General features: G+C 38.3%; 1 protein-coding gene across 1 annotated transcript in view; it reads right to left on the reverse strand.

The window, feature by feature from the left end:
• LOC138805568 (uncharacterized protein C3orf20-like) overlaps positions 1–15609 on the reverse strand; it is an 85906-nt gene that overhangs the window by 4272 nt on the left and 66025 nt on the right. The window contains exon 13 of the mRNA XM_069990357.1: positions 4497–4639. Within this exon, the coding sequence (XP_069846458.1) occupies positions 4497–4639 (143 nt within the window). The remainder of the gene's footprint in view (positions 1–4496; positions 4640–15609) is intronic.

Raw genomic sequence — 15609 nt, forward strand, 5'->3', positions numbered from 1 at the left:
TTATTTTAGAAAATAGCATTTCTGGGCTGGGAAGGTGGCTCAGTGGTTAAAGCGCTTGCCTTGCATGCCTGAGGCCCTGGGTTCGATTCCTCAGCACCACATAAGCAAAAAGAAAAAAGCCGGAAGTGGCGCTGTGGCTCAAGTGGTAGAGCACTAGCTTTGAGCTGAAGAGCTGAGGGACAGTGCCCAAGCCCAGAGTTCAGGCCCCATGACCGGACCCAAAAAAAAAAAAAAAAAAAAAGAAAATAGCATTTCTGAAATAATATGAGCAGGCCCCAAACTAAAAGCTGTGGTGCACAATGGAAATGCATGCTGCTAATGCTTCAGCAGAACTGCACATCTGAGAAAAACCCAAAATGTGCACTTGCACCACGCTTTCATCACACTAGCAAAATTAAATTGGTGGGTCGTCCTTTAAGATAGGTCTAGGAGCCATTGAGACTCCTTTAAAATACTGCACTATGGAATTGATCCATATTCATCCCATAGATGCTCATTCCAAAGATTCCATTCTGGTGTTTCTACTTCTCTGTTTTCTTTTCTGCAGTGCTCATCTGGAAGCATAGTTAACTATATTGACATAATCTGAAACGAATATGACTCCATCTTGGGTTTTTATTTGGTAGGACCTTGAAGACTTAAGACTATAATTATTGAGAAGAAGGAGGCAAGGAACTGTTTTTAATTGGAATAAAAAGGTCATGACAGCCTGGCGCTGGTGGCTCACGCCTGTAATCCTAGCTACTCAGGAGGCTGAGATCTGAGGATCGAGTTCAAAGCCAGCCTGGGCAGGAGAGAGCGTGAGACTCCTATCTCCAATAAACCACCAGAAAACCGGAAGTGGCAATGTAGCTCAAGTTGGTAGAGCGCTCGCCTTGAGCTGAAGAGCTGAGGGACAGCGCCCAGGCCCAGAGTTCAAGCCCCAGGACCGACAAAAAAAAAGGTCATGACATAGATTTTAACAAAGCAACTATTTTTAAGAATACAGTTGATCCATGGTTTCCCTTATTTGCAATAACTAGTATATGTCTGAGTCAAGCAGAAAAGGTCAGTTAAGTTGATGTTAGGGAAATGAACCCTAAGATATGTATTCAAATGTTTTTTTTTTCTTTCATGCGATTGTTTCCAACACATTTATAAGATTATTTCTTTGTTGCTTTGTATGCCCCTCCCCCCACGGTATAACCCCTGCTTTCACTGTATTTGATGTTGTTATAATTTGTGGAGGGGAAGGGAAAAACAAATCGTTTAAATAGGGATACAGGTGGACCCATTGCAACAATGAGTTGTACAAGTCGTTGTCGAAAACGAACTTTACAACTTTGGTGGTGGTGGGTTGGGGGATGGGGGTGGATGGGATGGGAAGGGGAAACAAAGGAGGAGGCTACAACACTTGATAAAAAATGTACTCATTATCTTGCCCATGTAATTGTAACCCCTCTGTACAGTATTTTCACAATAAAAAAATTAAAAAAAGAATATAGTTGAGAAAGTTAAGTGTATTCACACTGTAGTGAAATGATTCTCCAGGACTTCATCTTGAAAATCTGAAATTCTTACACAGTAAGTAGCAACTCCCTTTTTACTTCTCTACTGCTCCTGTTGACCACTATTCTACTTCTTGTTATATCTTAATGCTCTCCATATTGTAGTATATGAGATGATTTCTTTTTATAAGGCTGTATAATCTACATATTTGCCACATTTCATTGATCTGTTCATCTGCTGATGAACAACATTTGGATTGCTTCTCCTTCTGAGTTATTAGGAATGATGCAGCTATGGATTGTTGTGAAAATACCTTTTTATAAGCATAGTCCTTTATTAATCAAAGCATATTTTATCACATCAGTTTTTGTTAACTTCATTATTAAAGAATTTTATAAGAACCCAACTGTAGGTTTGTATATTCCTGTATTATTGTTCATCCTAAACTTAAAACATCTTTAATAAAATCTGTGCTGCTATACATTTCTCTTTTTGTGTACCTTTTTTATTCTGCTGTTTACAACATGGATTAAGAGAAAAAAGAAGACCTTTCTATCTCTTTATTATTGTATTTTTCAGCATCTAATATACAAAAAAGAAGATGGTGGTTGTTTTGATTCATTAGCACAACTTTTATTTCTGACATACTTCACATGTTAATTTAGCAGTGTGAAAACAGCCATTTAAGTTAAAAGTTCTAATTTCACTATTCTCATTTGTGACATTAGGTTGTACTTGTGAACTGATATTACCTTCCTGTCAAAAAAGACATCTTGACATCAACAGAGAAGTTAACATCCAAGACTCATACTTTAACAGTAGTCAAATTGGTTTATTCACAGAATACTCCTGGAAGTTCTAAAATGGCTTTGTAGACTAAATGCCCCTTAAAAAGGGAAAGTGGAGCCAGGAACCAATGGGTTCACGCCTGTAATTCTAGCTACTTAGGAGACTGAGATCTGAAGATCATGGTTCAAAGCCAGCCCAGACAGGAATGTCTATGAGACTCTTATCTCCAATGAACCACCAAAAAACCAGAAATGGCACTGTAGCTCAAGTGGTAGAATGCTTGCCTTGAGCTGAAGAGCTCAGGGACGGTGCCCAGAGTTCAAGACCCACGACTGACAGAGAAAATGGCCAACCTTCTCTGAAGTGATCTTTTTAACAAGCCCCTTTCTCCCTTTCCAAGGAAGATTTTACACAAGGAATAAATTCCTATAAAGGCACATTTTGAAGCTTGCCTCTTTGTCTGAGATATGCTAGTTTAAAAAGTGAAAATCTAGATACCAGGAGGCTGAGGTCCAGAAGGGTATACCATCCTGGGCACAAAAGTCCAAGAGATTTGGTCTCAAAAATAGTGAGATCTTTACTAGCTATGCATCAGACAAGGGCCACATATCTAAAATACACTTAGAGCTCGAAAAATTAAATCCTCAAAAATCCTCAAAGAAACAACTCCATTAATAAATGGGCTAACAACCTAAAGAGAGACTTCTCAGAAGATGAAGTATAAATGGTCTCTAGATACTTTATAGAAGATGTTCAAAATCTCTGGCCATAAAAGAAATGCAAATCAAAACATTGAGATTGTTCTTCACCCCAGTTAGAATGTCCATTGTCAAACAAAAACTACCAATAACAGATGCTGGTGGTAAGGGAATACTACTACTTCTGTTGGTGGAAATGTAAACGTGCAACCACTCTGGAAAGCAGTATGGAGGTTCCTCAACTAAACAAAGCTTCCCTATGACCCAGCAATCCTACTCCTGGGCATTTATTCAACTGACCACAAACCAGCCCACACTAAAGCTACCAGCACAACCATGTTTATTGCAACATTATTTACCATGGCCAAGATAAGTAATCAGCACAGATATCCCTCAGTGGATGAAGAGATCAAGGAAATGTGGCATATATATCTATATATATCTATATCTATATATATCTATATCTATATATATATATATATAGATATAGATATATATATATAAAATGGAATCCTGGCTTCCATCAGAAAGAATGACATTGCCCATTCATAAGGAAATACTTGGGAAAAATATATTAAATAGGCATGTTTTCCCTCATTTGTAATCATTAGAATGTGCCTATAAATCCACAAGTAAACCCAGTGGATAGTAAAAGACAAAAAAAAAAAAATCACACATGGACATGATAAATGGGACTCGAAACATTCACAGTGAGAACAAAGATATTCTTAGGATCACAAGGGCTCAGTAGCTATGTGCATATGGCCACATAAAATGATGGTTATTGAAATACACTCCAAGGAAATAGAAAGGATTTTTTTTTTACTTTTTATGGTTCATTTTCATTTTCTGTCCTCCCCCTTTTGTCACTGTTTTTGATTTCTGTATCTTTTGTCTTATGTGTAAGTTTATCTGATTTGGGGAGGGGAAAGGGAAGCACAAAAATGGTAGGACAAAGGGTGAAAAATGCACCAGTGATACTAGACACTGTGTTGGAAATGAGCTTGGAGAGAAGGGAGAAAACTGGGAGAAAATGAGGGGGTGACACTTCAAAAAGAAATGTACTCAATGCTTGACTTATGTAGTTATATAACTCCTCTGTACGTCACCTTTACAATATTTTTTTTGTGTGGGTCGTGGGGCTTGAACTCTGGGCTTAGGCGCTGTCCATGCACTCTTCAGCTCAAGGCGAGCACTCTACGGCTTGAGCCACAGCACCACTTCCAGTTTTCTAGTGGTTTATTGGAGATAAGATCTCACAGTTTCCTGCCCAGGCTGGCTTTGAACCATGACCCTCAGATCTCAGCCTCCTGAGTAGCTAGGATTACAGGCATGAGCCACTGGCACCCAGCTTACAATACATTTTTAAATGAGCTAAAAGCTGTACTGAAGGTGTGGTTCAAGTGGTAGAGCACCAGTGGAGCAAGCAAGCCAAATGAATGCAAGGAATTGAGTTCAAATCCTTGTACTACCACAAAAAAAGGGGAAGGAAAAGAAAAGATGAATGTAATTATTACTTACCCTATCCTATAGTCTTTAGGAAGAAAATATCCCATATGGTAATCATTCTTTGTCTTCACGATTTGTTTTTGAAGGTCTTTAGCAGATGTGCTATAGCCATTGAAAATAAAGTTGGCAAATACTAATTTTCCCTGAATGTACATCTGTAAAAAGTTAAAAAAAACATTTTCAGAATTTGGTCATAAAAGAGCAATCTTATTTGAAGAAAGATCTTCAGCCTCACTCTTCTCATCGTTGGAAAAGCTATTGAATTTTGTGGGTTAATTTTATACCCTGCTTCTTTGCCAAAGTTTCGGGCTAGCTCAAGTAACTTGGGTTCTTTAAATACAGGATCATGTCATCTGCAAAGAAGTAGAGTTTTACTTCTTTCCCTATTTGGATCCCCTTTATGTTTGTCTCTTGCCGTATTGCTTTAGCTAGAAATTCCAATATTGAAGAGTGGTGAGAGCAGACATCCTTGTCTTGTTCCCGATTTTTAGAGGAAATGGTCTTAACTTTTCACCATTAATGTATAAGGTTTGTATAAGGTTTATTATATACAGTCTTTATTATATTGAGGAAATTCCATGGATTCCTAGCTTCTCCAGAGCTTTTTATCATAAAGCAGTGTTGGATCTTGTCAAATGCTTTTTCTGCATCTATTGAGATGATCATATGGTTCTTGTCCTTGCTCCTGTTGATGTGTTGAATTACGTTAATTGACTTACATATATTGAACCCTGGAATGAATCTCATTTGATCATAGTGTATGATTTTTTGATTAGTTGTTGAAGTCGGTTGGCCAGAATTTTATTAATAAATTTTACATCAATGCTCATCAAAGAGATGGGTCTATAGTTCTCTTTCTTTTTTAACAAGGGGACTATATCTTTATTTGCCACTTTTTAAATATAACAGTCAAATAAAAATCTAGTAGGTGTGAAAAGCTAAGACATGAACTTTGAAGAAATGTAAGAGGCAGTCTTACATCGAAAATATAAGGTTTGGGGATGAGGGTTATGCTGGCTTCATAGAATGAATTTGGTGGTTATCTTTGCTTTCAATTTTATTGAAGAGTTTGAGTGAGTCCTCCTTTGGAGGCCTTATAGAATTCAGCTGTGAATCCATCTGATCCTAGGATATTCTTGGATGGGAGATCTTTTATTGCCATTTCTATTTTGTTACTTGTTATAGATCTATTTCATTGGTTTAATCTTCTTGGTTTAGTTTGGGTGTATCAGTATTTGCTAGTAAATCTTCCAGTTCTTGCTGATTCTCCAATTTGTTAGCATAAAGGTTTGCAAAATATTCCCTTATAATGTTCTGAATATTGTTTGTCTCTATCATGATGGTCGTCTCTAATTTTATTTGGGTGTGTTTGTAATAGCCTCAAAAAAAAAAAAAAGAAGGAATTAATTTAACCAAAGGTGTGAGGGACCTCTTTGATGAAAACTTTAAAAACCTGAAGAAGGAAATTAAAGTAGAAAACCTCCCACGCTCCTGGATTGGAAGGATTAACATCATGAAAATGGTGTTACTGAAAATGGCAATACTGTCCAAAGCAATCTATGAATTCAATGCAATACTCATTAAAATCCCAACAAAATTCTTCAATTACACAGAAGAAGCAATCCAAAAATTTGTATGGAATAATAGAAGACCCTGAATAGCAAAAACAATCCTTAGCAGGAATGTCAATACCAGACTTCAAACTCTATTACAAAGCTGTAGTTGTTTTTTGTTTTTTGCCAGTCCTGGAATTTGAACTCAGGCACTGTCTCTGAGCTTCTTTTTGTTCAAGGCTAGCACTCTAGCAATTGAGGCACAGCACCACTTCTGGCTTTTTCTGCTTATATAGAACTGAGGAATCAAGACAAGGGCTTCATGCACGCTAGGGAAGCACTTTACCACTAAGCTACATCCCCAGACCACAAAGCTATAGTTATAAAAACAACTTAGTACTGGCACATGAACAGGCCTGAAGACCAATGGAATAGAATCAAAGACCCAGAAATGAACCAACAGACCTATAGCCACCTAATAGCCAAAAATATAGACTCTTCAACAAATGGTGCTGGCAAAATTGGCTATACAAGTGCAGAAAACTGAAGTTAGATCCTTATATATCACCCTGCACCAGAATAAATTCCAAATGGATCAAAGACCTCAATGTAATACCAGATACCTTGAAAATATTATAGGAAAGGATAGGGGAAACACTAGGACTCCTTGGCATGGGTCAAAACTTCCTAAGATCCAGAAACAACAAATCAAAGAAAGTCTGGATAAATGGGACTGCATAAAATTGAAGAATTTCTGTATGGCAAAAAAACATAGTAAGATAAATAGAAAGCCCACAGAACAGAAGATCTTTACTAGCTATGCATCAGACAAGGGCCTCATATCTAAAATATACTTAAAGTTCAAAAAATTAAACCCCCAAAATCAAATCCTCTAAGAAACAGCAACCCCATTAATAAATAAGCTAAAGACTTAAAGAGAGACTTCTCCAAAGAAGAAATAAGAATGGTCAATAGACACATGCAGAGATGTTCAACATCTCTGGCCATAAAAGAAATGCAAATCAAAACAATACTGAGATTCCACTCACCCCAGTTAGAATGGCCATTATCAAGAAAACTAATAACAGATGCTGGCCAAAAGAGAACACTACTACACTGTTGGTGGGAATGTAAACTTGTTCAACAACTCTGGAAAGCAGTATGGATATTCCTCAAAAAACTCCTCTCAGAGCTTCTGCATGACCCAGCAATCCTACTCCTGGGCATTTATCCAAATGATCACAAACCAGCCCACACTAAGGCCATCAGCACAACCATGTTCACTGCAGTATTATTTACCATAACTAAGATATAGAATCAACCCAGAAGTCCCTCATTGGATGAATGGATCAAAAGATGTGATATATGTACACAATGGAATTTATGCTCCCATCAGAAAGAATGACAGTGTCCCATTCATAAGGATATGGAAATACTTGGAAAAAATTACATTAAGCGGAGTAAGCTAGACCCAAAGATACATATGCTGCATGGTTTCCCTCATTTGTAATAACTGGAATATGTCTATAAATATACACGTTAATCCAATGGATAGTGAAAGGCAAATAATTACACTCAGATATGATTAATTAAACAGCACTCTAAGCACTTTCACACTGAGAACAAAGGAGGATATTCTTAGGGGAGGATCACCATGGCTCAATAACTATGTGCATATGACCATATAAGACGATGCTTATCAAAATGAACTCCAAGAAATGGGAACAAGATGTTTTTTTTCTTTATTGTACTGTTTGTGGTTATTTTTCTTTCTTTGGTCTCCTTATATTTATTCTCTGTTGTCATTGGTTTCTTATGTTTGTTTGTTTTTGTTTTGGGGGGTTGTGGTTTTTTGGGGGGGTTGTGGTGTTTTGTATTTTTGTTTTTTTTGTCAATCATGGGGCTTGAACTCTGGGCCTGGGTGCTGTCCCTTAGCTCTTCAGCTCAAGGCAAGTGTTCCACTACCTGAGCCACAGCACCACTTCTGATTTTCAGTTGTCTAATTAGAGATAAGAGTCTCATAGAGACTTTCCTGCCCGGGCTGGCTTTGAACCGTGATCCTCAGATCTCAGCCTCCTGAGTAGCTAGGATTACAGGCGTGAACCACCAACTCTTAGCTTTTTTAAAAATTTCTGTACCTTTTGTCTTGTATATAAGTTTAGAAACAGTGGGACAAAGATTGAACCAATTCAACAGTGATACTTGACATTAGGTTAGAAATGCGCTTTACCACTTGGAGGATGGGGAATCAGGAGGGGAAAAAGTGGGAGAAAACAAGGGAGAAGAAAACACTGTTCAAAAAGAAATGTATTCATTACCTTATGTAACTGTAACCCCTCTGTACATCACCTTTACAATAAAATTTAAATTTAAAAAATAAAGATCTTCAACTGTGTCACTAAATATTAGGCGTATACACATAAGGTAGTCATCATACATATTCCAAGGAACTGAATATATCATTTGAAGATAATAAAATAGAACAAATGGCAGAACAAATACCTTAATTAAGTCTAAAATTACCAACAGCCATTCTTAATCATTCTGATTAACTGCCTGTGTACACATTTCATGTTATAGTTAATTTCTAAGAGATAATAGAGTGCCCTTGAATTTGGGAGTCAGTAGACTTGAATTCTGGACAAAACTAATCTAAAACTCAGAAAGATCATTTAATCATACTGAGCCACAGTTTCCTCCATCAAAACAAAACACAAGTAGGATTTATTACTTATAGTTCCAAAAGCCTCTCTTAAATTCTTAAATTCTTAAAGCCATTTCTTAAATTCTGCTTTCTCTGTTCTTTGTAAAGCCAGGTTTCTCATTCTGTGAAAGAAAAGGTTTACTTTATAGAGCTCATGGCAAACAACTGGAAGATATTCAACCAGATAAGAAAAGGTAGCAAGGGAAAGCAGCTGATTGTAGTTCTGAATTTATATTGTTAAAAATGATCTACCTGCCAGGTGCCGGTGGTTCATCCCTGTAATCTTAGCTACTCAGGAGGCTAAAATCTGAGGATCATGGTTCAAAACCAGCCCAGGCAAGAAAGTCCATGAGACTCTCATCTCCAATAAACCACCAGAAAACCAGAAGTGGTGCTGTGGCTCAAGTGGTAGAGCACTTACCTTGAGGTGAAGAGCTGAGGGACAGTGCCCAGGCCCAGAGTTCAAGACCCATAACTGACAAAAAAAAAAAAAAAATCTACCTGGTGTCAGTGACTAACTGTAATCCCAGTTACTCAGGAGGCTGAAACCTGAGGATTGCAGTCTGAAGGCACACCAGGCTAGAAAGCCAGTAAGATTCTTATCTCCAATTAACCAGCTACTCAGGAGGCTGAAATCTGAGGATTGCAGTCTGAAGGCACAGCAGGCTAGAAAGCCAGTGAGATTCTTATCTCCAATTAACCACCAAAAATCTGGATGCGGAGATGTGGCTCAGATGGTAGAATGCAATCCTTGGGTAAAAAAAAAAAAAAGAAAAAAAAAAAGAAAAAAAAAACTCAGGGACAGTGCCCAGGTCCTGAGTTCAAAAAGAATGATCTACTTTTCAAGGAATAAATCCTCGAAGTACCAGAACAAGTACTAGAAAGGACATAGTCACCTATGCCCCATGTTCTTTTCCTTTCAGATAGCAAAATCTTCACCACAGAGGGATGTCCTATCACAAGAGTTCTCCCTGGGAATAGAATTTTTGGATTTATAATAACTACAACAAAAGAATGTGTCTCCTGTTTCTATGCCAGTCTGCATAGCCAATGGAGTTCTGTCCTGATTGGAAATATTTTGCCTTTATTTTTTAATGCCTGGGTATTAACCACAGAAGCCATTTATCTTGGCCTAAATTTGGAAGATCACACTGACAAATGGGTTAATGATAATCAGTGGCAAGGTTACAACACAAAATATGTTGCAAATGTTTTATAAGATCTAAAGAATCTGATTATTTCTAAATAGTGACATAAGGATGACTTTTAGCCAATTTATACAAATACACAATAAATTTGAAATATTTATATAATAAAACAAGTTACAAGCCAGGTGCTAGTGGCTCAAACCTGTAATCCTAGCTACGCAGGAGGCTGAGATCTGAGGATTGCAGTTTGATGGCAGCCCAGGCAGGAAAGTCCATGAGACTCTTCTCTCCAATAAATTACTCAAAAAAGCCAGAAGTGGAGAGGTGGCTTAAGTGGTAGAGTGCTAGCCTTGAGCAAAAGAAGCTCAAAGACAGTGCCCAGGCCCAGAGTTCAAGCCATCGGACTGGCAAAAAAAAAAAAAAAGTATACTCAGGTGCCTGTAATCCTAGCTGCTCAGGAAGCTGAGATCTGAGGATCAAGGTTCAAAGCCAGCCCTGGCAGGAAAGTCCATGAGACTCTTATCTCCCATTAAACTACCGAGAAAACCCAAAGTGGGGCTATGGCTGAGCTAAAGTGCTAGTCTTGAGCAAAATAGCTCCAGGACAGAGCCAAGGCCCCATATCTGATCCCCCCCCAAAAAAAGTACAATTTTAAAAATTGATAAGCCGAGAATGTTTCATTCTTATTTGGGGCTTTATTCACAACTCTGAAGAAAACTTTCCAATCCATTTATATTCATACATCAGCTAAAACTATGGCCTCCTGGTAAGGCAGCAGGCTGCAGTGATCGAGTTTTGATCATAACTTGATCATAATACGGACTGCGTTAGACTAGAAAATACCTTCAATTTCTATAGCTTATGGTATATCCCCGTGCAGTATTGAAGGTTCTTGTTTGTTTGAATTTTGGTTGAGATTCAAAACTATAAACAGCAATTGGAAGTGTTATCTCAGTTGCATAACAATATCCTTCACATACTCAAGGCCTGGTTCAACTCCCAGCAAAAACAAAGAGAAACAAACCTCAAATGATATAATCCAACGGTTCATAGCATTTTAGAAACCAAGTACCCTGATACTATTGTCACTATTTCTTTTTGTCAGTTGTGGGGCTTGAACCTCAGGGCCTGGGTACTGTCCCTGAGACTCTTTGTGCTCAAGGCTAGCACTCTACCACTTGAGCCACACCACCACTTCTAGTTTTCTAGTAGTTAATTGGAGATAAGAGTCTCGGGGACTTTCCTGCCCAGGCTGGCTTTGAACCACAATCCTCAGATTTCAGCCTCCTGAGTGGCTAGGATTACAGGCATGTCACTATTGAAGCATTGTTTTTAATCTACAAAAACCTGTATCCATTTTAAACTGCAGTTTATACACACATACATATACTTTTTCCTCCTCTTTTAAATTACCCAAACCCATAATGGCTACTGTAAGTATGTGCTTCATGCCAGGCATTGTTCTCAGTGTGAAGGACATCAATGGACAATTATAATTCCCTGAATAATAGAGGGGAAAGGCAGACTAAATATAAGGTTTGGGGGAGTACCTTTGGGGGGTATTTGCCTAAGCAAGCACAAGGCCCTGAGTTCAAAAGTCCAGTCCCACCTCCTCCCCCAAAATATGTATATAGTAGGTCTTTAAGGTCTTTAATATGAACGCTCCTATGTCACCTAAAATCATGATCAAATGAATTTCTCGGGTTTCTATTGCTAACATGTCTTGGCACAGGGACATCAGCCATGATTCTTTTTGACAGCCAGTTATATCATCCCTCTGTCTTCACTCCTACACTATCCTTTGGACTAAGCTTGAAGCATAAAACTCAAGGGCTGAAAAGACAGAATTAGGACATATGACATGGAATACATAGGAATAGGAAATTTTCATGGAAATAACAAACAGGGCTGGGAAGGTGGCTCAGTGGTAGAGTTATTGCCTTGCATGCATGAGGCCTTGGGTTCGATTCCTTAGCATCACATAAGCAGAAAAAGCCCAGAAGTGATACTATGGCTCAAGTGGTAGAGCACTAGCCTTGAGCTGAAGAGCTGAGGGACAGCGCCCAGGCCCAGAGTTTAGGCCTCACAAATGACAAAAAGAAAAAAGAAAATGTACTCTCATAAATAGGTCATCCAAACAACAACAAAAATCTTAGCATTAAATGACACTTATAGATCAAATAGACTTAACAGATACAGAGTTACTTCATCCAGTAGTGACACAATACATATTTTTCTTAGCAGCTCATAAATCTCCAAAATAGAATATATATAGGACATAAAGCAAGTCTCAGCAAACAACAAGAAAATTGAAATCATGCATTGTATTCTATCAGGCCATAAGGGAATTAAACTAGTATTCAACAGATACTACAGAAAATATTCAAACACATGTAGACTGAACAATACATTGTTGAAAGACATGTAAGTCACTGAAGAAATGAAGAGCAAAATCAAAAAGTTCCTGGAATCTATTGGGAACTGAAAGCACATCCTACCAGAACCTTTGGGACAAAGCAAAGGTTGTATTGAGAGGAAAATATATAACCATGAATGCTTCCATCAAATGAGAGAAAGCTGGGCACAATGGCTCACATCTGTAATTCTAATTACTCAGGAGGCTGAAATGTAAGGATCATGGTTCAAAGCCAACCTGGACAGGAAAGTCCATGAGACTCTTACCTCCAATAAACCACCAGAAAACCAAGAGAGGGCTGTGGCTCAATGAAGTTGAGCACTAGCCTTGAGAAAAATTGCTCAAGGAAGCTGAGTGCAGGTGGCTATAATCTTACCTACTCAGGAGACTGAGGTCTGAGCATCATGGCTGAAAGTCAGCCCAGGCAGAAAGAAAGTCCTCATGAGATTCTTATCTCCAATTAACCACTCAAAAACCAGAAATAGAGCTATGACTCAAAGTGGTAGAGTGCTCACTTTGGGCAAAAAAGCTCAGGGACAGCACCCAGGCCCTGAGTTCAAGCCCCATGACAGACAAAGAGAAAGTGGGAGAAGAAAAAGAGAAAGATAGAAAGAGAGAGAGCTCAAATAGCCTTGTAATGTACCTCAAACTTCTAGAATACAAATAAGCTAATCATGAAACTAATATAGAGAAAGGAATATTAAAGATTATGGCAGAAATTAATGAAAGATTAAAATATACACAAAGAATCAATGAAACAAAACACTGTACCATAAGAATAATAAACCCCTAGTTAATTTGACTAAAAGGAGGGAAGAGAATCAAATTGATAAAATGATAGATGAAAATGGGAATATTACCAAAAAAGATACCAAAAAAATCAAATGAATCATGAAAGAATGTATTCAAAACTTTTCCTCATATAAGTTGTAAAATTTAGAAGAAATGGATAGGGAAAAAAAAGAAGGAAAAATATAGTTGACCTAAAAAAGAGGGAAAAAATTTAGTTGACCTACCAAAACTGAACCTAAAGTATATAAACTGCTTAAACAGATCTATGATAAGGAATAAGACTGAAGCACTCTCAAGAAAAGCCTAATTTTCTCAGACCTTCAAAATATATAGCACCAGTACGCCTCAAAAGTCCATGAAATAGAGAAGGAATGCTGCCAAACTTATTCTAGGAAGCAAGTACTAAATTCAATTCAAAACTCCACAGAGGGGCTGGGAAGTTGGCTCAATGGTAGAGCGTTTGCCTTGCATGCATGAGGCCCTGGGTTTGATTCCCCAGCACCACATAAGAAAAAAGAAAGAAGTCGGAAGTGGTGCTGTGGCTCAAGTGGTAGAGTGCTAGCCTTGAGCTGAAGGGCTGAGGGACAGCACCCAGGCTGAGTTCAGGCCCCACAACCAGACCAAAACAACAACAACAACAACAAAACTCCACAGAGATGTAACAAACAAAATTATAGACCAATCTTGTTAAATAACATTGATACAAAACTCTAAAATTCTTGCAAACAAAATTCAACAACACATTGGAAAAAAAAATCATACACTATGACCAAGTTGATTTCATCCCAGGGATGTGAAGATAGTTCAATATGCATAAATCAAAGTGTAATACAGCCGGGCAGCAGTGGCTCACACCTGTAATCTTAGCTACTCAGGAGGCTGAGATCTAAGGATCATGGTTCAAAGCCAGCCTGAGCAGGAAAGTCCCTGAGACTCTTATCTCCAATAAACCACTAGAAAACCAGAAGTGGTGTGGTTGCTCAAGCGGTAGAGCACTTGCCTTTAGCTGAAGAGCACAGGGACAGCACCCAAGCCCAGAGTTCAAGCCCCATAACCGACCAAAAAAAAAAAAGTGTGGGCTGGGAAGGTGGCTCAGTGGCAGAGTGCTTGCCTTGCATGCCTGAGGCCCTGGGTTCGATTCCTCAGCACCACATAAGAAAAAAGAAAAAAGCTGGAAGTGGTGCTGTGGCTCAAGTGGTAGAGCGCTAGCCTTGAGCTGAAGAGCTGAGGGACAGTGCCCAGGCCCAGAGTTCAGGCCCCACGACTGGACCCCCTCCAAAAAAAAGTGTAATCTATCACATGAACACAATCAACCCCCCCCCCAATCACATGATCATGCAAAAAATGCCTTTGCAAAATTCAATCTCCATTTAGGATCAAACCTCAGAAAAAGAATAGAAAGAATGTACCTGAACAAATCTATATCCAACATCACACTCAGTTGCCCAAAGCAACTTACAAACTCAATGCAATATTCATATTAATGGAGAAAAAATGGAAATAATTTCCCCTAAAGTCAACAATACAAGGGCTTTCCAATTTCCTCACTCTTATTCAAGATGGTACTAGAATCCCTAGCCAGAGCAGTAAGAGAAATAATTAAAAGAGATTCAACACCATCAGAATCAAGAGGCAACCCACAGAAGGGGAGAAAACATCTGCCAACTATTCAATAGATAAAAGATCAGTATCCAGAATATAGAAAGAGCGCAAAAAGAAAAAAATTAAACAGCAAGAGAATCATCTAATTAATAAATGGGAAGGCAAACTGAACAGACTGTTCTCACAATAAGAAATATAATAATTACATGAAGAAATGTTTAACATGCTTAGCCATAAAGGAAATGCAAACAAAAAACCACGTTAAGGTCCTATCTCACCTGAGTCAGAATGGCATCCATCAAAAAAACAAACACTGCTGAGGAGAAATGAGCCCTCATAGAGTGTTGCTAGTAATGCAGATTGAACCCTCATACAGTGTTGGTAGTAATGCGGATTGAACCCAGAACTCAGGCATGCTAGGCAATCACTGGGCTATTCTTCCAATTCCCACCTAAGGTTTTATTAATGATCGGATTAATTCTGTCTTCGACTCTATGGATTACTTACTCAAAATTATTTAACTGCTCCCTTTTCCCCAAGTTAGTCAGAATTGGTTCGTGTTGCTTGCTGAAATGCCCTCAATTGCTTAAGACTCAAAGGTTTTCATTCCTATAAAAATTCAAACCTTTTTGACAATGTGAATTAACCCCTCTATGAAACAAATGCCTTGTTTCAAATTCTTTGGGTTCTGTAGCTATAGATGGAACTGCTAGGTATATGATAATGCTTTTTAAAAAGTGATGAAGTCTTACTATGTGCAGACAAATTTCTAAACCCCAGCAATCCTCTGCTTCAGCCTCCCAAGTAACTGGGACTATGGATATGTATCACTGAGCCTGGCTTATGTTTGAATTGCTACTGTACTGCAACTGCACCACTTTATATACCTTGGTCTAGCATGAGTGGGTAG

Source organism: Dipodomys merriami, unplaced genomic scaffold (genome assembly GCF_024711535.1).
Source record: "Dipodomys merriami isolate MVZ:Mamm:240054 unplaced genomic scaffold, mDipMer1.0.p SCAF_10, whole genome shotgun sequence".
Classification (NCBI taxonomy): domain Eukaryota; kingdom Metazoa; phylum Chordata; class Mammalia; order Rodentia; family Heteromyidae; genus Dipodomys; species Dipodomys merriami.